The 27,298-nt window shown below is 38.1% G+C and overlaps 1 protein-coding gene and 1 long non-coding RNA gene across 3 annotated transcripts; both read right to left on the reverse strand.

Annotated features, from left to right (window-relative positions):
- Positions 3,272-10,309, reverse strand: CCNB1IP1 (cyclin B1 interacting protein 1). Of its 2 annotated transcripts, XM_018054508.1 has the most exons (4): positions 10,276-10,309; positions 8,657-8,989; positions 6,255-6,588; positions 3,272-4,276 (listed from the first exon to the last, which is right to left on the reverse strand). In XM_018054508.1, exons 2-4 carry the CDS (start codon positions 8,951-8,953, stop codon positions 4,074-4,076), a joined length of 834 nt encoding a protein of 277 aa, XP_017909997.1. In that variant the 5' UTR covers positions 8,954-8,989; positions 10,276-10,309; the 3' UTR covers positions 3,272-4,073. The 2 variants fall into 2 exon arrangements, with proteins under 2 accessions (XP_017909997.1, XP_017909998.1); XM_018054509.1 differs by lacking the exon at positions 10,276-10,309 and having other exon boundaries at positions 8,657-9,885.
- On the reverse strand, positions 12,813-17,375 carry LOC102180501. The gene is made up of 3 exons (XR_001296154.2): positions 17,303-17,375; positions 16,023-16,133; positions 12,813-14,468 (listed from the first exon to the last, which is right to left on the reverse strand). It is a non-coding gene; the product is annotated as an uncharacterized LOC102180501 (long non-coding RNA).

Here is a 27,298-nt window from a genome sequence, read left to right on the forward strand (position 1 = left end):
GGTTTTCTAGGAAGCGCGCCGCTCCAAACTTAACTGCTAAGTGGATTTCCCTGGTGGCTCAGACGGTAAAGAATCCGCCTGCAATGCCTACAGCCCAGAGGAAACGGTCTGCAATCACTTTCAAATTCATAAATTTGTCTTTTCCAAGTCCTGCAAACAAAATATTCTCAGATTAAGTACCTGCGTATTATTGTTTTGTATATTCCTATTTGTTTAAAGCAAGATTATAATACCCTAGGAGAAAAGCACTAAGAAAGTGGGTGCCTGTGTTATAACCTTAAAATTTTGAAGGAAGTGTAGTAGTGGTAAGGTAACTTGCCTGAATGTTTTCCAAACTTTACAGTGATTTTCTATATAGGAGGAATTTTATAATTTTTAAAACACTATCCAAATAAATTGACTACACTTGGAATGGTATTAAGAAAGCCATCACTAATACACTAACAGTGTGTGTGTGCTGTTTGCGGGCACACTGGATCCCTGGGTAGAGTGTGTGTGTGTTCATGCGCGCTGGATCCCTGGGTAGCGTGTGTGTGTGCACATGTGTGTGTGAAGAGCCTGATAGGCTAGTCCAAGGGGTCACAAAGAGTTGGACACAGCACACACACATATGTATCAGTACACTAATAATGTTTATATATTGAAAATTATATCCCAAAGGGTATTTAACAAACAATTGACTGTGTCTAAAGAGGGAAATAGGGGGACTGAGAGCTGTCTAGGAAAATAACTTTCTTCTCATTGTGTACACTGTTGAATGTTTGTCATGTAAATGTATTACCTATTCAAAAACAACATAATTTAAAAAAAAAAAGGATTTGCTTCCACCAAGACTATCTCTGTTGGAGAAGGAAATAGCAACCCACTCCAGTGTTCTTGCCTGGAGAATCCCAGGGATGGCAGAGCCTGTTGGGCTGCCATCTATGGGGTCGCACAGAGTCGGCCACGACTTAAGTGACTTAGCAGCAGCAGCAGTAGACTGTCTCTGCACGAGAAACAAGACACTACAAGACTAACTGCTTCCAGAAAGGAAAAGTGAGTAGTTCAGGAATAGGAGTGAAAGGCAGGAGTTTTCACTCTATGAATTTTTTGTACCTTTGGAATTTGTACCATGTGAATGTATTAAACTCTTACATTTTTTTAAAAGTAGAATGCAACCCAGCAATCCCACTGGGCATACACACCGAGGAAACCAGAATTGAAAGAGACACGTGTACCCCAATATTCATAGCAGCACTGTTTATAATACCCAGGACATGGAAGCAACCTAGATGCCCATCAGCAGACTATTGGATAAGAAACCTGTGGTACATATACACAGTGGAGTATTCAGTTCAATTCAGTCGCTCAGTCGTGTCCGACTCTTTGCGACCACACGAATCGCAGCACGCCAGGCCTCCCTGTCCATCACCAACTCCCGGAGTTCACTCAAACTCATGTCCATTGAGTCGGTGATGCCATCCAGCCATCTCATCCTGGGTCGTCCCCTTCTCCTCCTGCCCCCAATCCCTCCCAGCATCCGAGTCTCTTCCAATGAGTCAACTCTTCACAATGGAGTATTAGTCAGCCATTAAGAATACATTTGAATCAGTTCTAATGAGGCAGATGAAACTGGAGCCGATTATACAGAGTGAAGTAAGCCAGAAAGAAAAACACCAATACAGTATACTAACGCATATATATGGAATTTAGAAAGATGGTAACGATAACCCTGTATGCGAGACAGCAAAAGAGACACAGATGTATACAAGTCTTTTGGACTCTGTGGGAGAGGGAGAGGGTGGGATGATTTGGGAGAAAGGCATTGAAACATGTATAATATCATATAAGAAGCGAATCGCCAGTCCAGGATACAGGATGCAGGATACAGGATGCTTGGGGCTGGTGCACTGGGATAACCCAGACAGATGGTATGGGGAAGGATGAAGGAGGGGGGTTCAGGATGGGGAACACGTGTACACCCATCGGATTCACGCTGATGTATGGCAAAACCAATACAATACTGTAAAGTAATTAGCCTCCAATTAAAATGAATAAAATTTTTTTAAAAACAAAGTAGAATGCAATCTTTAAAAAGTAGCATGTAATAGGGAGAAGGCAATGGCACCCCACTCCAGTACTCTTGCCTGGAAAATCCCATGGATGGAGGAGCCTGGTAGGCTGCAGTCCATGGGGTCGCTAAGAGTCAGACACGACTGGGCGACTTCACTTTCACTTTTCACTTTCATGCATTAGAGAAGGAAATGGCAACCCATTCCAGTGTTCTTGCCTGGAGAATCCCAGGGACGGGGAGCCTGGTGGGCTGCCGTCTATGGGGTTACACCGAGTCAGACACAACTGAAGTGACTTAGCAGCAGCAGCAGCAGCAGCATGTAATAGTCCACCAGAGTTTTTCTTTAGTTTTAATTATAGCTTACTTATACTTCAAATTGATTCTGTGAATCTAACAAAGGAAGCCAAGGTTCAGGACAGAAATCATGAATGTACAAAAATTTCTTCACATCACTTTTCAACAAATTTTAAAACTTCATAGGGAAGAAAAAACTCTTCAACCTATAAAATCTGTGTAATTAGCAATGAAATAGAAAGGGGTGTTTTTGAGCTTTTAAGTAAAGATTTTTTCATCCTCTTTCTCAGATACCATTTTAACTTTGGGGTACTATAGTTGGCGATGGACAGGGAGACCTAGCATGCTGCGATTCATAGGGTCGCAAAGAGTCGGACACGACTGAGCGACTGAACTGAACTATAAAATTTATTTTTTAAGAGATTTGATATTCTATACCCTTAAAGAAGAAAATGTTACTTGGTTGCTATTAAATTAGGTAAAGCAAGGGTATTTACTTGCCTTTTTACAATGACTAAATATAAAATACACTCAAATGATTTTATTATGACTTTTACTACCTGAAAAACAATGGAACTTGGAATTTAGGTAATTCCATAGCAGTTCTTCCCAAGCCAGTAACAATAAATCACAAAATCTAAGAATTAGAAAAGGCTGTAAGGATAATTTAATTCAACCCCTTACATCACAGACATAGAAACAATGGCACCAAAAGTTTAAACTTAAACTTGTACAACTAATATATGGGGGAAAAAAATAACTAGAACCTTGATGTTCTGGCTCCTCAACCAGTATGATTTCAAGTCTTACCTCTAATAGGATGTAAAGTTACTGAAAGTATCCTAAAATTTCTTTATTGGTTCTATATTTTACTGTGATAGTAGTCATAAATGACCACTATTTAATAAAGAAAAACAAGGAATAAATGATTATAAGTATTTTAATTACTATAATCTTGAGATCAACAACATATTGGCAAGTTTTCTGCAGCAGAAGTACATTCCTAAATAAGTAGATCCAGGGAAACAGCTGGCAATAAAGAAGTAATTTTATCTTAAATGCCAAAAAGTTAGCTTTCAACATAGCTTTATCAATGTGAATTACTCTTAAACAGAAATAGGAACTAAACATGCATGCATCAAACTGTACCTTCATTCAATGATATGATACCTCCAAACAAGTTCATACATGGGCAAACACATTAAGTATATACAAATAAACGTATGTTCCCAAATAACAAGCTACAGGCTCACTCACTAGTTCCTGAAACCAAAATTTTCACATAAACATACTGTCAAATGCAACAACAACAAAAAAAAATGTCAAGGAACATATATACACCAGAACCCAAACTGACATGTAGACATAAAACAGAGGTGCTTATACAGTATACTTAAACATATGGCTCAGCCAGAAATGGCTCGAACATAAACAAATGGTGATCTACAAATACCCCAAAATATTGCAAGCTTTTTGCTACCAGTGAAAACTCAACAGTTCACCTAAAATTGCGTTTAAAATGCTTATGCCTCAAATAAAAGAAACTGAAAAGGAAACCTGAAGCCACCCCCCGCCCACTGCCACTTAATCTCCTGTAAGTTGGAAATGTGAAGACACTTTTGAAGACTCAGTACAAACACAAAAGGCTGGTGACTCCTATATAAAACAAAGATTATTTACTAAATGAAATCACTGAAAGAGAACAGAGAAAACTGTGTGAGATCAACTAAATTCTTTTTACTTTAAAGGCCCTGCTAGAGACTGGCTGCTGCTCTAATTCATTATTTGGGGAGGCAAAACTAAAAAAGCTGTTGGCAGGTTCAGGTGCTGTGGGAGAACCCACAAAAAATGGTCTGAACTGAAAATCTCCATCTCCAACACCCCGATTTCGAACTGGTGTACTGTCCAAAGGAAACTTGGAGTTGTTCCCTAGAAGAAAAATATGGGAAGAACTTAAGTATCTATTTCCTTACAGATCTTTTGGATTAAAAAACAAAATCATTCAATAATATTTTAACAGAACTCAACACTTACGACATGCGTAAAACATAAACCTTGGATAAAGAAAAGATGGCCCCCTCCCCTTACCACAGTATATATATCTAACCTTCTTCTGTGTACAGTTTCCAGTGATAGCCATTACCTCACCACCAAAAGTAATTTAACACAGTGAAATACTTTTGTAGAGCTAGAATCTACAGTATCATAATTTTATTATCTATTAATCTACATCCAAGGAATATCATATATATTCATGTGTGTGTGTATGTGTGTGTGTGTCTTTTGTCCCAGGTTCTTTAAGAACAAATTTCTTTTTTACAATTTCCGTAAGTGCTCTGGAAAATATATGACTACCATGAAAACCTGGCACATATTCACGTCCCAAGATTAATTAGCACACCCTTAAGAAAAATTATACAATAGATCTGATATAATAAACATTTAACAGCTTCCACTGGGGCTTCCCTTGAGGCTTAGCTGGTAAAGAATCCACCTGCAATGCAGGAGACCTGGGTTCAATCCCTGGATTGGAAAGACCCCCTGGAGAAGGGAAAAGCTACCCACTCCAGTATTCTAGCCTAGATAATTCCATGAACTGTATAGTCCATGGAGTTGCCAAGAGTCGAACACGACAGAGCGACTTTCACTTTCACTGAACCCATCCTTGGCTTTAGTTACATAACTAAAGGAGAATGCTGACTATATCTACTTCAAGCCAACAATGGTGGCAAGAGGTGAAAGGAAAAAGATAAGTGTGTGCAAAAAAAGGAACAGGTAAGAACTGGTAAAAATGGAAGAAATTGAAATAAATATGGATAGTCACAAGGAAAAAATAAGAATATCTATAATGCCCATATACAATAATACTTTGATTGACTAAATCATATGATTAACTGAAAGCTAAGTTGAAACTTATTTTTGTTTCAGTTCTCCTATCTGATATTCTTCATCTCATTACTTCATGCCTTTTCTAGGATATCATCTTCTGCTCAACAATAAAATTCAAAAAAAGAGGTTTTATAAAAATCCAGCTCAAATAAAAGTTCATCTCAAGAATTTTCACTTTTTTGTGTGTCAAAAAAGTATATTAATAGCATAGTAAAAACTATTAGATTCTGTTATATCAAGAGTGGTATAAAGGAGAGAACTCAGGAATGAGATTCACTGCCATCTGCCAAGTAGAAAAAAGCTAGACTGTATATTTCCAGGAGGCAGAAATCCTGTCTGGATAATCCTTACATCCCCATTGCCCAAAATTTTTTCCAGCAGTCTGGTACATGAAACATGCTTGATAAATATTTGATAAATTTATGGATGAATAAACAGAAGAACAACCAATAATAACTTAAGAACTGTGCAATCAGTATTGTCATGTGAAAGAAACTAAAACATGGTCTTCTCACAGGATAGCATATAGTTAAAAGAGTATGGGCTCTGAAGATAGCTCTGTGATCTTGACCAAATTACTTAACCTCTATTCCTCAGCTTTCTCATCTGTAATATAGGCATGATAATAAATACCTACCTCATAAAGCACAAATACATGTGAAATTATAAGTTTCTAATACTTAGTAAGGAATTAATAAATGGCAGCTAATATTTATTATTATTATTACAGCAACTAAATAGCTTTTCATTTGAAGTGGAAATTTGCCAGCTTTAATTTTGGATTTACCCTCTGTTCAAATAAATTGAAGATGTAAATAAAAATGTAAGCAAATAAAACAGATAAAAGTAAGGATGTGCTGATCGAGACACAGATGAAGAACCTAGAGCCTACCACTAATACTACCACTCTAGGCCTCTGGAGTCTCCACTAACTGCATGGAACTATGCAGGGCACAGTGTGAAACATCACTAATTGAATTTAAAGAACTGATACTGAATATTACATGTCCTTTCTTACCTAATGGGAAGCCAAAAACACCAGACTGTGTAATCATAGATGGTTCAAGAGTACTATCTTGGTTAGCAATAGTGATATTTCGTAGCCTAAGGCTATCATAGAGGCCTTGGAGCTTTTGATACTGGCGATTTCGCTCCATAAGTTTCTCAGAAATGTCACTGAACTTTTTCTTATATTCTTCTAGCACTTTCTTCATGGAGGTGACCTCCCCTTTCATAGAGGTCAATTCTACATCCTTGCTCTGTATTTGCTGAGTATATATCTTCTCCATCTGTTTCAGATGGCCCTCTGCCTTGCTGAAATTGTATTCTTGATAGAGACGCTCCTGGTGTACCTGTCCCAAGAGAGAAAAGATTTAAGGTAATAAATGCAAAGTTGTTTAACTTTTTACAAACACAGAAAAAAAAGAAAGACACACATACTGGAATGTTATTACTTTAAATTTTAGAACCAGATTAAGAAGAAATTAGGATGTACAAAAGAATAATTATGTCACTAAATGCAAAGAAAAAAAACTGGAGGAATACTCTCAAAGCATGACCATTACACCAACAAAAAAATGTGAATATTTGCTTAACCTCAACAAGTGACATGTAGACCAAAGGTTTCCAAGAAATCTAACACTATGTTTCAAGTAATCCATAATGTGGAGAACATATTATAAAACAGTCCCCAATTATCCCTGCCTTCTGACACTTATATCCTCCTCTTGATCTAAACAGGACCTGTGACTAGATTACAGGAAAAAGGACAGGATATCGCTTCATCAGTATATTACATAAGTATATAGTTTCTCTTACTAGCATACTCTCTCTCTCTTGCTGGATTTGTGGAAGCAAGAGACCAAGTTGGAAAGCCCAACAGGCAAATGACTAAGAGCAGTCTCTGGGCAATAGCCAGCAAAATACTGGGGTCACAATGACTTTAAGGATAGACTTTACAACAATACCACATGTTCATGTTCAATCAATACTACCCCCCAAACTGGGATCTACTTTAAGATATACTGTCTATTCATTTCAGTCAATAAGTATTTACTGACACTTAAGACCAATAACTATGATGGCCACTGAGGACCCAAAGATACAAAGGAATCAAAACATGACCTAGAGAACTCTCCTAACTAGAAAAGATGAGCAAATATATAAGTAATTACAATATAGTATAAATAATACAACAAAGTAAGCATAAGAAGATATAGGAGCATATAAAAGGAACATTTTACCTAGAAAAATATAATGAAAATATTTACATGACAGGTGACAAACAGACATTTTAGAAGCATTATTATAATTGCATATATAACACTATTATACTCAAGGACCTGATTAAAGTTCTCCACAGATAAGCCTTTCTAAAAAGAAGCCAAAGGCAAAAATCAAAAAAGGAAATAAGGATATGAATTTAAAGATAAGAATGCTCAGTATAGCATTTTTTTAAATAACTTACAATTTATGATACAATTCAATCATTAAAATTATGATTTCATTAAACACACAAAAATTTTAAACCTCTGTATGTCAAAAAAATCAATGAAGAGTAACAAAAGTGAAAAAAATTCTTGCAACATCTGAGTTAAGTGTATGTATAGAGAGAATTCTTATAAATCAGTGCAGGAAAAATTACAGCAACTGACATAAAATAAAACAGACAATAAAAGAAAAATATACTTAAAATATAGGAAAATGTATTCATCTAAAGGTCATCCAACAAATGCATATTTAGAGAGCAATGAGATTCTACTGTAACCATACCTAATTGGCAAGCAGAAAGTATGGTGAACAAGCACTCTCCTACATTTCTTAAGGGAACACAAACTGACATGATCTAACTGGAAGGCAACTTTTAATACTACAATTTTTAAAACCTTGAAATGTTTCATTTTCAGGTATTTAAAGTTAGCAAAAAATTAGGATATGAATTTAATGATAACAGTACTCATCCCAGCATTTTAATAACTTGGAAATAAATTATGATACATTATAACCATTAAAATTATGATTATAGAATGGCTAATTTTTAAATATTTAATAAAATAGTCATAACAGGCATAATCTATTGTCAATTTACCTGGCCACAAAAATAGTATCTGTGGTATTATCCTATGTTTGTATAGACAAAATATATATAAATATATATTTATACACAGGAAAATCTAGTAATATACAAACATAAGTATCAAGAGTGGTTATCTCTGAGTGATGGAATTATGGATTATTTTTATTTTCTTCCATTTGGATTTTCAACACTAAACATATTACTTTTGCAAAAAAGAAAATTAAAAAGAACATTTTCCATACATTTATTAAAAAACAAATACAAACACAGTGAAGGAAAAACTTTAGGAGCCCTCACATACACCTCAGAACATACGCTCCAGAAAAACTAGCCTAAGCACTAACCTGGTATGTCCAGAAGGCCAGCGCTCGGGAGCTGATGTCCAACACAATCTCTGGTCGAAGTCCCGCTAATACCATGGCTTTATATTCTTCTGATGGACTGAGTTCTGTGCGGACAATATCTAGCTTTCCAGAAAGAGTACTGTTGCAGGCAGGGCAGATAGCTGGTGAACGACTAAACTCACCACTACCATGCTGATCACAGAATATATGAGAGCAGGCAGTGACCCATGCATAACCAGAGAGTTTGACACGACACTTGCGATAATTACAAAGCAGCATGTCTTCACACAAAGACATAATAGATAATAAAGTCTCCAGATACTGAAAATAATCCTAAAAAAGGATAAATGAAAAAGTCAATTTGCAGTAAAATTAAATAAATAAATTAAAATAAATGAAACGTTTTTATTTTACTAAGGCAAAATAATATATCTTTTATTATGCTTTCGTATTACAATCAATATAAAATATTGATTTCAGCCACCCAACAATATTGTGCTCCTTTTTGCAAACCACTACTAAGGCCATGAAAAAAATTTTTAAGGAAAAAGTTAAAGACACAGGTAGTTCCACATCTCACTTGTAAGTTAAAAATAATATGTTCATGCAAAAAAAAAAAAGGTTTAGGAACATTTACAAAGTACAGATAAAAATTAAATTCGTGCTTTTTGCCATTTCTCAATACCTAAACAAAAATCCAAATGTATTACCCTCATAGTTTGCTAGAATATTTTAGTATCACTTCCACACTTGGCAGATATAAAAAGTCCAGGCACTAATTTTAGCCATTCTTTAATGCAAAGTATTTTAAGTTACATTTTTAGGTTTTCATATATGCTGTGATTCCTCAGATTGTTTAACTGTGTTGCCTTGACTAAAAAAGACTAGTAGTAACCTATATTATTAAATAGAAACTAATTTAATTCATTCAAGTAGTTGACATTATAAAGCCTGAAAATCTATATAAAAGCAAACTTTATCACCAATTAAACAACTCACCTATTAATGTAAATACTATTCAATGCTATGCTTCTATTCCATTATTTTTCAATATAGTGTCTACTGTCACTGGAGTTTAATCCAAACTAGGCAGCAATATCCTGAACATATCAAAATTAGTCATTACTGTATAAAATTGGTCTTCTCTTGTGCCTCAGACAGTAAAGAATCTGTCTGCAATGCAGGAGACCTGCGTTTGACCCTGGGTGGGGAAGATCCCCTGGAAAAGGGAATGGCTACCCACTCCAGCATTCTTGCCTGGGGAATTCCACAGACACAGGAGCCGGGTGGGCTACTGTCCAAGGGGTTGCAGAGTCAGACACGACTGAGCAGCTAACAAATAAAATTATAGTGTCACTAATAAAATAATAGTGATACACCAATTACACACCAAGGGAAGATGGTCACATTTAGAAACAGATAAATTCTGTCAAGACAGTTGCCTGGGTCACAGGGGTAGGACAAGGATGCTCTGACACTTTTTACCCCAAATGTCCCTGCTGAAGGAGTCTCCACAGGTACCCGGCGGCCACAGTTACAAGGCCTGTGTCCCTCCGGCAGGATAGAGTGCAGACGGGAAGCAGAAGAGCTGGGAACAGTTTGGAATCTGAGTCCCTTACCAGGCAGAGCCAATGTTAGTTGCTCAGTCTCGTCCGACTCTTTGCAACCGCCAAGCTCCTCTGTCCACGGGATTTCCCAGACAAGAATACTGGAGTGGGTGGCCATTCCTTTCTCCAGGAGATCTGCACCAGGCAGAGCGAGAGGTACAGCTAGTTCAAAATTTTCCACAAGGTCGGGGAAAGAGTTCATTTAGTGAGCTGTCCAATTTAGCGAGGACCAAGTTTTGAAGATTAGACTCACGGAAACTTCAAACTAGCAGCGCTCTCAAAAGAAAATACTAACAAGATTAATACAAATTAAAAAAAAAAAAATCTAACCTGAGACTCCCAAGAAAAGCGCGGGAAAACACCGTTGCTGCCTTAACTCCACGACGACGACGACGACGACGACAAGCGAGGATTCTCCACTGGCGTCGCCGCTACGTCTTGGGGCGCATGCGCGGGGTCGCCCCAGAGCCTGCCGGGTGGTGGGCACCGAGTCACGCAGCTCAGGATCCTGGGACCCGAGGCCTTTGGCACCTAGACTATGAGCGTTGCACCCGCAGGCGCGCGAATCTTTGAGCGAATCTGACTGAGCCTGGTCTAGGTGTCCCACTTGGGAGCCTCGCAGATACTGTCATTGTGTGCCGTTTTCAGCCCTCGACTGGCTCAAGCTGTTAGTTAGATGCTAGTCGTGTCTCTTAGTGACCCACATGGACTGTAGCCCACCAAGCCCGTCTCTCCTAGCTGTCCTCAGCCTAACATTTGAGGTCAGAACAGATTGGGGACAGTTGAGAAGCTAACAACAGGAGTGAGTCCATGCAGGTGTTTGTCCTGGGAAATTTTAGGAAGTACTGGCTGGTCAACAAGACTTTGTATTTCAGGAAAGTCCCCCAAATTGTGTGATATCTATAATTTGACACCTACCACCTGTTATATTTTCTGCCGTTTTTTAATCCGTCTTGAGATAGACATCTTTCCAGTTTTTCACATCCTCTATATAAAGAACTTGATTTAGAATCTGCATATGAACGTTCATTACGGCTCTTAAGCAATAGGGTTAGGTGTCACAGCTTTTCTGAGATCATCTGCCTGTGTACATTCCTGGGCCTGCTTGGATTAATAATTGTTTAAATGTTTGCACCCATTTTATCCTAATACTTTTACCTATTACATTTTCTCTTCTGTACTTACTGTGTGACTTTCTGCTCAATCTATGAGTCTATTAGAATTCATATTAGAAATTAAGCTGAGAGCTCCAGGGGTCCTCAGAATATAAGCCTAATGCTTACTTTTGTAGCCACCTTTCCTGAAGATGTGACACTAGTATGAATTAGAAACAAACAATCCAATAATTCAGCAACACAACGAAGACACTAAGCCCTGAAAACCCCTTATAGGTTGTGAATCTAGATACTAAACCTTTCTCCTTCAGACAAAAACCTACCCTGATTAAACAACTTTCTCTAGTTTTTTGTCTATCTGTAACTGGTTCACAGTAATCAAGGTCATCTTGGCCTTTGTATACGTTTCCTAAAATGTCTTCTGAGAGTTCAAAATGGAAATTCAATCTAGGGTTACAAAATGGGTTTGAAGAAAATAAGGGCTTCATATGTAAACCATGTAATCCCTAACATGTTTTGGTTATCTGAGCCTTTTGTGCATTTTCTGGTTTTAACTATGCCAAATGTAGAAATATTGGAGTACAATAAAAAGGTACACTCTCATGTCAAGTTATAAAACACAAAACATTTACATTTGACCAGTACCTAACTTTGTGATTCTAGCCAAGTCACCTTTGTGCTACAATATGATCCCTTCCTGCTTCTTCAGCTTCACTGTTTCCCCAAAGCTTGGTGTAACTCACACCATTTTTAAAGTCAGTTTCCAATCTCCAACCCATTTGACTAAAAACCTATATGAATTGTGTGTGTGTGTGTGTATATATATATATATATACAGATAGATATACCTACACACACATATATTTGGTGCAGGGGGTCGGGGGCAACGGGGGACAACAGGGATATGTTTTGCCAGATAGGAAAAAGTGGGGGGAGCTACAAAGTCTTAATATAATATCCCAATAGTCTGGAATACCAGGAATTGACTTAACCTGTTTCTTGGTGGATTGCGTCCTGTTCTCTCATGGCATAGAAAAACCCTTCCGTGGCTCATTTCTAAGGTGCTCCTGAGGATGAAACTACTGAAATCAATCAAGGCTAGGATACAGAGACCTAACCACCAAAAAGAGCATTTTAAAATATTGGTTTTTCGAACTTATGGTTCCTGGGAGGAAGGGATAGTTATGGACTTTAGGAAGATCATGCACACAGTGCTACATTTTAAATGGATAACCAACAAAGATCAATTGTATAGCACATGGAACTCTGTTCAATGTTATGTGCCAGTCTGTATGGGAGGGAGTTTGGGGGAGAATGGATACATGTATATTTATGGCTGAGTCCCTTCACTGTTTACCTGAAACTACCACAACATTGTTAATCGGCTATACCCCAATACAAAATATTTTTGATGTTAAATGAATAAATAAATAAAATGCTAAAAAACAGACAGGTTTTTATTATTAAATATTAAACATAAAAAATGTGTGGAGAATGACCATCACTCAATCTAATAAACCCAAACTTTTCTCAAGTTTGATGTTTTTTAATGAGGTAACAAGTTAACAGATATTCAATCCATTTTTCTTTTACCTCTCCAGAGGTAAACAAGCCAGGATTTGGGGGTTTATCATTCTCATACAGGTTTTTAACATGTATATACATCAAACTTTGTTTTCATGTTCTCAAACTACTAAATCTCACACAATACATATCAGTTGGCCATTTTTAAGTCTTTTTTTTTTTTGAGGTGTAAAGTTAATACACATACCTTATGTTAATTCATTTTTAACAGCCAAATTCTACAAACCACAATTTATTTATTCATTCTTCTAATGGACACTGGTTCCAGGCTTTTACAACTAAAAGTATTTTACTGCAATAAACTTTCTGTGCCCATTTCCTTGAGTACACATGTCAAGAACTCCTTAAGAATACCCAAAGATTGGGTATAATCATCTTCCCAAAAAATGATGTTGCCAAACCATCTCCAAAGTAATAAATTAATTTCACTGCAACCAGTGACTCCAGCCTTGACAACATGTTTAAGTGTCACAGTTCGTCTGTTCTGTTTCAATTTTCGCCCATCTGATGGCAGTGAAATGGAATCTCAGTGTTGTTTTAATGTACAGTTATTTTATTAGTAGTTAGATTAAGCATCTTTTCATGTGACTACTCAGGGATCCTCATCTATGAATTGCCCATTCATATCCTTTGATCATTTTCTTAATTTAAATGGAGCCTTTGTCAGTTACATGGCATGCAAACAAAGTTTGAATTTTAGTGTATACAAAGTTATCAGTCTTTTCTTTTGCCTTATGGCTAATCCAATGTCACAGTGCCATATTCTTTGCTTTTATATAGGCTTGAAGTTTTGCTTTCAATTTACAGATCTTTAATCCATTCTTCCTAACATAAAAAGTCTGGATAAACTCTGACAGCACAATTTGTGCATTCATTATCATATACCATTTAACTGGTATTTTACCATGAAATTTGATTTTTATCTTGTTTAGATATTATAAGTACTTACTGGCTATATTATACCACATTTCTCTATGAGCTTCAGAAATAATAATCTTCCTATTATGTTTGAATCTAAGATAGTCACCATCATCTACTCTAAATCTAATTTGATATTTATATTTGCTTTAACAAAGAATAGGTTTCATATTATAGGTTTCTAAAGAATAGGTTCCATATTATAAGAGAAGTTATTATTAAGACTCATTGCTATCCAGGTAGTTTATCAAGTCAAAATTTAAGTCCCAAGTATTCCATGTAGTCTTGTTGAAATGCCATTAAAATGGTTGTCATTTCCAGAGATTCAAAACAAAAAAATTCTACAGAGATTTTTCATTAACTTCAAGTATTTCTTGAATATCTATTCTGGGTCAGGCATTGCAGATAAGCAAGTTATCCTGCTTTCATGGAGTTTACAATCTAGCAAAGAATCAAACAGTGATAGAAGAAAATATTTTACTCTTTCTTTTACTGCCTCTTAAATTTTTGCAAGTTGATTCTTATAAACCATTTCTGGCGAGAAAAGTCAGTGTCCATCTTTAATTTGAAGAATTTTCCACTTTCATGCTGCAGAGAAAAAGATATTTTTAATATTTCCCTGAAAGGTGAATAACTACTCAATAGAAAATTGAGTAAACCATTTAAAATTTAAACATGAATGACTTCAGAGTATGTTTTAATAACTCCTAGAATCAACTAACTAGAGTGCTTCCTTTCATAGTGTTAGATCAGTGCTATTCAAATCTGTTGCAATCAGGGGGCTCTCTATATATTAGATCCTCATGTTTTAGAATTAATGGAGTTTTTTAATCCCAAGTATAATTCTTAATCTAGAGTCATCACCTGCTTCACAATTGTTTGACTCCGCAAAAATCAGAAGGCACTAACGGACAGCCAACCCATCCCCATAGTGCCCTGAGTGAAGACAAGTCAGTTTAGCTATATGATGGACTAAAATCCCACTACTTAAGGCTCCAAGCAGTGAGAGGAACAGCCATCAAAGATTATCTCCAATCACTTCAATAAATGTTTTAAGAAACATCACTATCACTTCGAAATTTTTAAAGGGTCAGTCGAGAACTAGAAGAACCATTAAGCATCAACTGGTCCAGCTAGTAGACAGACAAAAAGAGGAATTAGATGATAAATAAATTACTGTCAAAAAGAAGATTAATTAAGAAAATGCTATTGAAACAATGATATTGGGATATACACTATAGGCCTTATTACTGTACTTTGCCTAACTCTAGAACCAAATTGGAGAAGGCAATGGCAACCCACTCCAGTACTCTCGCCATGGACAGAGGAGCCTGGTAGACTATAGTCCATGGGGTCGCTAAGAGTGGACACAGCTAAGCGACTTCACTTTCACTTTTCCTTTCATGAATTGGAGAAGGAAATGGCAACCCACTCCAGTGTTCTTGCCTGGAGAATCCCAGGGACGGGGGAGCCTGGTGGGCTGCCGTCTCTGGGGTCGCACAGAGTTGGACACAACTGAAGTGACTTAGTAGTAGTAGTAGTAGTAGTAGTAGTAGTAGTAGTAGTAGTAGTAGCAGAACCAAATTAGACTCTGTGTGCTAAGGGTAAAGATAATGAGGCATAGCCCAACTGCCAGAAAGATGCACATAAGCAATAAAAACAAGGAATTTCTCATAACTATTATGCATGTCAGAAATTGCTAGGTAGTACAAAGTCTAATATAAATATACACATGGACTCCAGTGATAAAATAGCTAACATCTATTTAGCACTTAGCATATGTTAATAATGTTCTAAGCCCCACACATTTGTTATCTAATTTAATCTTTTAAGTCAAGTATTACTCCTTTGAGTCAGGTACTATTATAATCACCTTCTAAGATATAAAGACCCTAAGACATTGAAATATTAAGAAACTTGCCAGGGTTACATAGCTGCTTAAGTGATAGAGAGTGGGTTTGAACCAAGTCTGACTTCAGAGGCATGTATAGCTACTATGCTATGCCACCTTTCAACATCTTCAGTTGGCTTTTTAAAAAATAAAATTTGTAGCACCTTAAAAGCTAGCCATGAAGTCACTAAGCTGAGTTTTCACAGATTCATATGTATGTCAAAGCTTCTCAATTTCAACATAAGCCTTACCGTAAAACAAAAACACCATTATTATCTACTGTATATCCAGGATTACAGCTCCCAAGAGTTCCGGGCTGGGAAAGAAGTGAGACTCCAGTCTAGTTTCCTGAAATTTCATTTCTACAAAAGATAAAACCAAAAGCTAAAAAATTATTTCAAGTGCTGATGTTACTTTGCACATTGCTTTTAAATATTTGTATTTCCTATATTTCAAACTCATATGTTGCCCCATTCTCTGTTGAATTACAAGCCTGTCTTATCTAGACTGCTTTAAATAACTTAAAATTATAGACGAATGTAACAAAGTCAGAAAATATTGGTTAACAAGATCATCCATAGAACCCAATCTAAAGACAATAATCCTTGGTATTAGAATATATCCTTTCAAATGATTTCTCAAGTAAACATAAGCGCATAAAACTGTTTAAACAGAAAAAGGATTATACATGTTGCTCTGTAACTTGTTTTAAATTAATATATCATAAATACTCTTCCATTTCAAGATAAACTGGTATCATAATTTTTAGTGATTATATAGTATTGCATTTTATTATCTTGATTTTTAAATTGATTTAACTAACTCTGGGGTTCTCCTAATCTTATGTATAAACTAACAAAATAGTGACTCGTTTAATACTGTCAAGTCAAGTGGTTAACAGAATTATACCAGTCATCATCGTTTTTTCTGTAGTGTTTGAATTTTTAGATTAAGGATTCTTGACCCAAGTTCTATCTCAAAGAGATACAACAAAAGATCAAAGCTCAACCAGGTATTGTAGTAGCAAACTCATAGTTCAAAGATTTAAGAATTACCTAACATCATGGGCTAGATCCCAATAAGAATTTCAAGAAATAGAATTCAATTCCAAGTGTTTGCGCTAGCTATAGTCTGCTTAGAGCATGTGTTCAGTCAGGGCAATCAGGACTTCTCTGGCAGGCCAATGGTTAAGACTCCACTCTACCAATGCAGGCAGCATGGGTTCAACCCCTGGTCTGGGAACTAAGATCCCACATGCCACATGTGCAGTCAAATAAAAAATAAATAAATAAAACAATCAGGGCAGTCAGCTGAAACATAGGCTTAGCATGTATTTCATCACAGCAAACTGCAAATGACTGACTGCTGAAGAACAAACCATCACCAGGTCCTTACCCCCAAACCAGCGAAACTCTCAGCACTGAGCCCCTTCAACTACCAAATTTCAACCACTAAGAAAACTCAATCTCGAAACTTGCGAGGTGGTTAGAAACTCAAATGAGGTAAAAATGAAGGTTTTCTTTACACTTACTTCTGATATCATATGAACAGCTTCTCTCTAGGAATCAAGTTGAACTACAGGATCTATCAAGCATCTGGCATCTCTGGAGAATAAAAATTTAAATAATAAACAAATACACAAAGGTTATGACTACAAGACTTGAATGTACACCAGCCTACTCCACACCAAGTCACACCCATAAAGCCTCAAGGAAAATTAACCCAAAGAAAACTATTCATTCTTTATGTGAATCTCCATTCAGCAATATAAATGGACCCATCTACTTGGAGAACGTCATCAAATGCCCAAACTCATTATCAGACTAAGACAAGACTTCTGTACAAGCTCTGCTATTTGTATAAATTTAAAAGTTTGGGTAAAACTATCCAGTAAGTCTAACCAATCTCTGAAAGATTACATTAATAAAAGTCAACAAACTAAAAAGAAAATAGGTATGCAAAGAGAAGAAGCTCCTTGATGGCTGCAACCAAAGTATGGCAGCCATGGGAACAAATTCAGGGAGATGGGGCATAAATGGTATGAGTTACTGCCAGTCTCTCCAAGTTCACAGGGTATGTGATGACGGAAACTTGTAACCACAGGGTGACCACAATCATTAAGTTCACAAAATCCTTTAAAGAAAAAATAAATAAATAAATGGAAGGAGCTAAGAACTGATAGGGCTTCCCTGATAGCTCAGTTCGTAAAGAATCCACCTGCAATGCGGGAGACCTGGGTTTGATCCCTGGGTTGGGAAGATCCCCTGGAGAAGGGAAAGGCTACCTATTCCAATATTCTGGCCTGGAAAATTCACAGTCCATGGGGTTGCAAAGACTCAGATACAACTGACCGACTTTCACTTTCAAGAACTGGTTAAGTGTCAGATCTAAAATAGTTTTTTTTTTTTCAAAGTATGTTTCAACTTCATTTGAGCCAGTGTCAGTTATATTTAACCTCTACTTCTGTTAAAGTATTTATCACAATAAACTAAAGAATACCTTCCCTTGATGTAGCAAAATTGAATTAGCATCATTTGGAGCACAAGTTGGCCAAGAGATGGCAGTATAAGAAAGAAGCTTCAATTTGTTCTTCCAGAGGTTGAGTGTAATCTGAATTTTTAGTTGAAACAGACTAGACACAAAGCTCATCCGGAAAGCAATCTTTATATTATTCCCTACTCTTCACTTAATTACTAAGTAAAATTTCTTTCTATTATATTTAATGATCATATAAAATCATTAACTACAATATTACAATTATATTTTTTTCACATTCCTTTTCATGAAGCAATGGGGAAATTTAAAACTCCATAATCTCAAATACAACCTAGCTAGAAAGACAACACATGAGAATATTAATGTCCATGGTAAGTTATATTTAGAAGAATCATTGGTCAAGGAAGCCTTCATGAAGAAAAAATAGGTCTTGAATGAGTCTCAAAACTGCACTTAGAAGAGTATTTGCTATGTATCTGAAGGTTGCTAAGAGAGTAATCTTGAAAGTTCTCATCACAAGAAGAAAAAAATTTTTAACTAGATGTGATGATGGATCTTTAGATGTATTGCAGTAATCATGTCCTAATATCAATATATACAAATACTGAATCATTATGTTGTACACCTGAAACTAATATAACATAACACATGAATTATGCCTCTAAAAGAATAACTGCATTGTCCAATAGTTAACACCTATTACAGTCTAAACTTAAATTAAACTAAACTAAAAGTTAAATTCCTCAGTTACATTTTAATTGCTCAATAACCTCATATGGCTGGCTATCGAACTGGACAGTACAAATATTCAACATTCAAGTTCTGTTGAAGAGCAGTGCCTTTAACAGTGGGTATGACTAAAAGTAAGCTGACAAAAAAGGAAGCAGTAGTTATCATTCTTAAAGTCCTACCTATAATCTGTCAAGAACTACTGAAATCATTTCAAACTTTACAACAGAAGTTTTCTCCCATATTTATAAGGAAATTTTGTGGCTCAGAGAAGTTAAATAAGTTTCCTAAGTCCACTTAGCTATTAAGACCCGGGATATGAGCCCAATTCTGTCAAAATTCCATATTTTCACTTCACTATGCCCCTTACTACGTGAACTAAGAAGCACAACTGCAAACGACATTTTGCTTTAAAACGTATTAAGAATGGCATACTGGGGGGAAAAAAAGAATGGCATACTGGCTCAGTAGGCCAGAAAGAAACAGACCCACTCATTTTGTTTCCAAAGGCCATAACTTCTTCAAAACACAAAAGGTACATTTTATATGTGAACAGATGATTCATAAGGCTTGATATAAACCACAAATTTTTAAGTAACTCAGAGATATAATCAAAGTGTTATTTTACTTGTTCTTGTCCTATACTTGAATAGTGCTTTAATTATTCCTAATGTTTTGGATATCAGCAACATGTGAGATTAACTAAGGGAACATAGGAAGAACATTCAGACACTGCAAAATTTCACCATTTCTTATTGTAAGAGTTTTAACATTGTCCACCTCAAAAGTCCGCATCCAAGTACTTCTTATGGGAAAATAATTATAGATTTAAAGGTATACCTTGCCTATTTGGCTTATCTCACAAAAACAAAACCCAGATTGCAAAGGGCCTGGTCTTTGTTTCCACGGCACATAGCACAAAGCCTGCCTGGTATAGCACATGATGCCTTTCCCAATGTGTGATGCTCCATGCAGGATTTTAGTTATGCTTCATAAAGTGTCATTCCACCACATGAAGACCACTGTACATTTACTGAGTTGCTTAGGGAGCTAAAGTAAATATTTTGTAAATATCCCATAGGCAATCAATGACCCACTCATTTTGCTTCCTATGGAAATAAGTTCTTCAAAGGACAAAAGCTACATTTTACATGTGAACAGATGATTCATGAGGCTGGATACAAAACACAAATTGATCATGCTGATGAGCTGAGGCTTCCATTTTAAGATCATACTATCACTCAGTTTTGCTCAGTCCCATTCCAATTTACTCAGTGCCTACTGTGTACCCCACACTACGGGATACAATGATAACTCAAGGAACCTCCTGTCTCTTTTGGATAGAAAAGACACTTACACATGTAAAACAGAACATTTTAAGGCGTCATATCTTAGTCAAAGTTCAAGTACTTGCCTCTATGGTCCCATTAGCCTTTAACCATTCCTACTAAGAATGTCCAAATCAAAGTCTTCTTCATTTTTAGGGGTCTGCAGATGTTATCGAGGTTTTCACACTGCCGCTTCTGGGCTGGCACATGTGGTGCTGAAGACCTAGGCTTTCCTTCCTCAGTAGATTCCATCTTCAACCTGAAGCAAAAGGAAAACAATACAAAACTTTGTATATGAAGTAAATGCTAAACTAATTGCTTGGCAGAGTCATCTTTTAGCGACAGCTCTCTAAGGCTGAACAGACCCTCAAGTTTTATTTCCCACTTAGTGTCAGTTATTTTAGCTAAAAATTCCGATTGTTTTAAACTCTCAGGGCGGGAGGAATCTCTAATTTTCTCGAAGAGACCTCTAATCTTTCCCATTCTATTGTTTTCCTCTATTTATTTGCATCCATCACTGAGGAAGGCTTTCTTATCTCTTCTTGCTATTCTTTGGAACTCTGCATTCAGATACATCTATCTTTCCTTTTCTCCTTTGCCTTTGAGCTATTTCAAAACCTAAAAGGTGATGCTGTTAAAGTGCTGCACTCCATATGCCAGCAAATTCGGAAAACTCAGCAGTGGCCACAGGACTGGAAAAGGTCAGTTTTCATTCCAATCCCTAAGAAAGGCAATACCAAAGAATGCCCAAACTATTGTACAATTGCACTCATCTCACACACTAGCAAAGTAATGCTCAAAATTCTCCAAGCCAGGCTTCAAAAGTACGTGAACTGTGAGCTTCCAGATGTTCAAGCTGGTTTTAGAAAAGGCAGAGGAACCAGAGATCAAATTGCCAACATCTGTTGGATCATCAAATTAGCAAGAGAGTTACAGAAAAATATCTACTTCTGCTTTATTGACTATGCCAAAGCCTTTGACTGTGTGGATCACAACAAACTGGAAAATTCTTAAAAAGATTAGAATACCAGACCACCTGATCTGCCTCCTGACAAATCTGTATGCAGGTCAAGAAGCTACAGTTAGAACTGGACATGGAACAACAGACTGGTTCCAAATAGGAAAAGGAGTACATCAAGGCTGTATATTGTAACCCTGCTTATTTAACTTAAATGCAGAGTACCTCATGTGAAATGCCAGGCTGGGTGACACACAAGCTGGAATCAAGATTCTCAGGAGAAATATCTATAGCCTCAGATACGCAGATGACAGAAAGTGAGGAAGAACTAAAGGGCCTCTTGATGAAAGTGAAAGAAGAGAGTGAAAAAGTTGGCTTAAACTCAACATTCAGAAAACTAAGATCATGGCATCTGGTCCCATCACTTCATGGCAAATAGATGGAGAAACAATGGAAACAGAGACTTTATTTTTTGGGACTCCAAAATCAATGCAGATGGTTACTGCAGCCATGAAATTAAAAGATGCTTGATCCTTGGAAGAAAAGCTATGATCAACCTAGACAACATATTAAAAAGCAGAGACATTACTTTGCCAACAAAGGTCCGTCTAGTTAAAGCTATGGTTTTTCCAGTGTCATGTATGGATGTGGTAGTTTGACTATAAAGAAAGCTGAGCGCCAAAGAAGTGATGCTTTTGAACTGTGGTATTGGAGGAGACTCTTGAGAGTCCCTTGGACTTCATGGAGATCCAACCAGTCTGTCCTAAAGGAAATCAGTCCTGAATATTCATTGGAAGGGCTGATACTGAAGCTGAAGCTCCAATACTTTGGCCACCTGATGCGAAGAACTGACTCATTAGAAAAGACACTGATGCTGGGCAAGATCGGAGGCAGGAGAAGGGGACAACAGAGGATGAGATGGTTGGATGGCATCTCCAATGCTGGGCAAGACTGAAGGCAGGAGAAAGGGACAACAGAGGATGAGATGGTTGGATGGCATCTCCAATTCGATGGCCAAGAGTTTGAGCAAGCTCTGGGAGTTGGTGATGGACAGGGAAACCTGGCATGCTGCAATCCAGGGGATCACAGAGAGTGGGACACAACTGAGTGACTGAACTGAACTCCAAGAGGAATCCACTCAGAGCATATATGAAATAAAAGTAGGAAGATCAGAAACAGTGAATAATCATGCAGTTCATCCCAAGAGAATACTATTTCACCCAATCCTAGTTCTATCGCTGGTGGAGCAAAATAAAAATGAAATTAAAAAATACAGTACCTGAGGGCTTTGGGTCAAAACAGCAGTAAGGAATAACTTCATATTTTATCTATTTCATAATAACTCTGCCTTAAAATTTATAAAGCACTGTCCTTAGAGTAAATCATTTCGCAAGTACTATGTTATCTTTTCCATTTTATAGGTATACAGTTCAGTTCAGTTCAGTTGCTCAGTCATGTCCGACTCTTTGCGACCCCATGAATTGCAGCACGCCAGGCCTCCCTGTCCATCACCAACTCCCGGAGTTCACTCAGACTCATGTCCATTGAGTCGGTGATACCACCCAGCCATCTCATCCTCTGTCGTCCCCTTCTCCTCCTTCCCTCAATCCCTCCCAGCATCAGAGTCTTTTCCAATGAGTCAACTCTTAGCATGCGGTGGCCAAAGTACTGGAGTTTCAGCTTTAGCATCATTCCTTTCAAAGAACACCAAGGACTGATCTCCTTTAGGATGGACTGGTTGGATCTCCTTGCAATCCAAGGGACTCTCAGAAAGTCTTCTCCAACACCACAGTTCAAAAGCATCAATTCTCTGACGCTCAGCTTTCTTCACAGTCCAACTCTCACATCCATACATGCCTACTGGAAAAACCATATCCTTGACTAGACAGAACTTTGTTGGCAAAGTAATATCTCTGCTTTTGAATATGCTATCTAGGTTGGTCATACTTTCCTTTCAAGGAGTAAGCGTTTTTTAATTTAATGGCTGCAATCACCATCTGCAGTGATTTTGGAGCCCAAAAAAATAAAGTCTGACACTGTTTCCACTGTTTCCCCATCTATTTCCCATGAAGTGATGGGACCAGATGCCATGATCTTTGTTTCCTGAATGTTGAGCTTTAAGCCAACTTTTTCACTCTCCTCTTTCACTTTCATCAAGAGGATTTTTAGTTCCTCTTCACTTTCTGCCATAAGGGTGGTGTCATCTGCATATCTGAGGTTATTGATATTTCTCCCGGCAATCTTGATTCTAGCTTGTGCTTCTGCCAGCCCAGCCTTTCTCATGATGTACTCTGCCTATAAGTTAAATAAGCAGGGTGACAATATACAGCCTTGACGTACTCCTTTTCCTATTTGGAACCAGTCTGTTGTTCCATGTCCAGTCCTAACTGTTGCTTCCTGACCTGCATATAGGTTTCTCAAGAGGCAGGTCAGGTGGTCTGGTATTCCCATCTCTTTCAGAATTTTCCATTGTTTATTATGATCCAAGCAAGGTTTAAATAAGTGGCAGGCAACTTAGCTTAATGGTTAAGATAATGAAGTTGGACAGAGCTAGATTTGACTCCTAGCTCCATTGTTGTGACCTGGGGCAAGTTATGCAGCTTCTCTAAGCCTCAGATTTCCTTTCCTTTCCTTAACTCTGTTAAGATTAAATTATGTAAAATAGATATAAAATAAGATAAAGCATATCTCCATAGAAAACTAATTTTTCTCCCACTCAACAAAACCTCTAACTGAAAAACTAGTTGTTTCACAAGACATGATCTGGGACTTTTAAGACTTTTTAAAATAAATAGCTTTGGAGGAATTCAGTCTTCCTCTTTTATTTTGCATGTTTACAGTCCCCAGTACATTTCCATTTTTCCTAACAATGTAAAATACAAGTTTACTTGCTCAACACCCTCTACCTGTAAAGATAACTCATATATTAATGTATAATACACAAGGTCACTGGGCAAAACTTTTTAGGAGAAAAATAATACACAAAATATATTTATTGCTTATTTCTAGAAGGTATGTAACATTTATTATACATCCACTAGTGCTTGGACTTCATATACTTTGATCTTCAAAAGCTAAGCCTCAGAATGGTTCACTGACTCACCTAAGATCACTGGAGGAGTAAACTGTGGTGATGGAATTTCATTTAGGCTTGCACTAAGCTCAGGCCCTCATCTTTTTCAGTACATCCTAAGCTTTTGAGGGTACCATCACCACAGTGCTGACATTAAAATTGGGAGCTCCTCCTGAAGCTTGTTAAAACCATGTGACTTCAGAGTTTGTAGTGTCTTTCCCAACAAGAAAGATGAACTGCTCTGAGCAAAGTGAAGTGAAGTGAAATGAAGTCGCTCAGTCGTGTCTGACTCTTTGCAACCCTGTGGACTGTAGCCTACCAGGCTCCTCCGTCCATGGGATTCTCCAGGCAAGAATAGTGGAGTGGATTGCCATTTCCTTCTCCAGGAGATCTTCCCGACCCAGGGATCGAACCCAGGTCTCCCGCATTGGAGGCAGACGCTTTAAACTCTGAGCCACCAGGGAAGCAGACCAGGGCAAAAACAACATCCAATGCAGCTCCCACACGCCCAGTAAAAACCTGAGCCCTGCAGACCCAGGAGAATTAAAGCTGACTGGTCTAAACTTCTCTTCCAAGATCTACCCTCTCACTAAAAGACAGAAGTCAAAACAGCATTGAGAAAATAACAGTACCTTTTCTTCCAAGCAAAATGAATCCAGGTATTTTGCAGAAACACTATGCACATGAAGCAGAGTCTATTGTTCCCAGGTCACCCTGTCTCAGAAAAGGAAGGCAGACCGGGTCCTGCAGAGGCCCACGTGGAAACAAGTCAGGCAGATCATTTCACTGCCTTCCTCCAATTTCCACACAGCCGAAATTAATCTCTTAGTAGCTCACAAACACTCCAAGGCTAGCTGGAAATTAAGGCTGTCACAAGGATACAGTGGCTGAAACTGACGAGAAATTCAAAACAATTAGGAATCAAGATCAAATGCACACTCACCAGCCCACCACCAAAATGAAAAGAGAGAAAGTGGAGAGACGGGAAGTGACTTTGAGAAGTGACCTCAGGGCCTGATTGGCTAATGATGATTCCCTCCCTCCTTTACCTTAAAAGGCTGGAAAGATGCAACCTGCCCCACCCCCACACCCTTCAGGTACCTGTCTCTTTAAGGACCAAAGATGCTACTTGCACTGTTCTTAAACTTTTTAAACCAAGCTTCCTTTTGAGTTAATATACTTAGCACAGACTAATTCAAGGTATTTACACACATTCTAGTTTAGATGGACTACTGCAATTTTCATTCTTTTGGGTTAGTATTCTAGATCTACTCAAGTTAGAACTTACCATCAGGGAAATATTCAAGTTAACAAGCTTAGTAAGAAAGATACCGGAAAAAGACAGTCACCTGCAATCCAAGAAGAAAGGCCTTAGGGAAACCAATGCTGCCATCATCTTTATCTTGGGCTTCTAGCCTTCAAAATTTTGAGGAAATAAATTTTTCTTGTTTGAGGAATCCAGTCTGTAGTTTTTAGTGATGGTAGCCCTAGCAAACCAATACACTGCGACTTTGAATAAATTACTCTTATTTTTCTAGAGCTCAATTTTCTCAACTGTAAAATACAGCCAATAATACCTACCTAACAACAGGGTTGTTGTGAGAATTAAATATGTGTAAAGCTCATAGCATTGTTGATGTTGTTTGGTCGCTAACTAGTGTCTCTTTTGCGACCCCACACGGCACCCGCCCCCGCCCCCGCCCCGCCATGGACTGTAGCCTACCAGGCTCCTCTTGGCTTTCTGCCATTAGAGTGGTATCTTCTGCATATCTGAGGTTGTTGGTATTTCTCCCAGCAATCTTGATTCCAGGTTGTGAATCATCCAGCCCGACATTTCCTATGATGTACTCTGCATATAAGTTAAATAAAGCAAGGTGACAATATAAAGTCCTGAAGTACTACTTTCCAATGGGTTCAACCGCTGGGTGCGGAAGATTCCTTGGAGAAGGGAATTGCAACCCAGTCCAGTATTCTTCAGAGAAGGCGATGGCACCCCACTCCAGTACTCTTGCCTGGAAAATCCCATGGACGGAGGAGCTTGGTAGGGTGCAGTCCATGGGGTCGCGAAGAGTCGAACACGACTGAGCGACTTCACTTTCACTTTTCACTTTCATGTATTGGAGAAGGAAATGGCACCCCACTCCAGTGTTCTTGCCTGGAGAATCCCAAGGACGGGGGAGCCTGGTGGGCTGCCGCCGTCTATGGGGTCGCACAGAGTCGGACACGACTGAAGCGACTTAGCAGCAGCAGCCAGTATTCTTGCCTGGAAAAATCCCATGGACAGAGGAGCCTGGAGGGCTACAGTCCGTGGGATAGCAAAGAGTCAGACAGGACTGAGCGACTAACAGCTTACACAACTTCCGTAAATACTGTATACTTCTTATAGCACTGTTGCTGCTTTTGCTTGTGTAATTACTTGATTAATGTCTGTCCCCAAAACATGAAACATGTCTATTTTGGCTGAACTACCATATCCCCAAAACTCGCCACGGTGTCCAATAAATATGTGGATTACAAAAAGGGGGATAAAAATCTGTATGAAAGTCACCAATATTTAGTTGTTGTTAAAAACGCAGAATCCACCCATCCCCCACGGTGGCACCCACCCGTTCTAAAATTCACTTGGCCTCCTTAGTTCATTACCGTTCTCATTTCATTAAAAAAGGACGGGCGGGAGAGTAGTCTGAATTGGGTTATGAGGCCCCCACGCGGGGTGGGGTGGGGTACCTCACCTCAGCCATTGAACTCACTTCGCTGGCCGTGAGTCTGTTCCAAGCTCCGGCTAAGGAGGCATCCGCCAGGCCCCTCCGCAAGGGCGGGGTCCATAGCATCTCCTGCCCAGTCTGCCCTCGCGCGGAGCCCCGTTCTCTGGGAACTCACCTCCCCGAATCTCAGGGAGGGCCCTGTTAGGGCCGCCCGTGGCCCTAGTCTCAGACCTTCCCA

This window comes from Capra hircus, chromosome 10 (genome assembly GCF_001704415.2).
Source record: "Capra hircus breed San Clemente chromosome 10, ASM170441v1, whole genome shotgun sequence".
Classification (NCBI taxonomy): Eukaryota; Metazoa; Chordata; class Mammalia; order Artiodactyla; family Bovidae; genus Capra; species Capra hircus.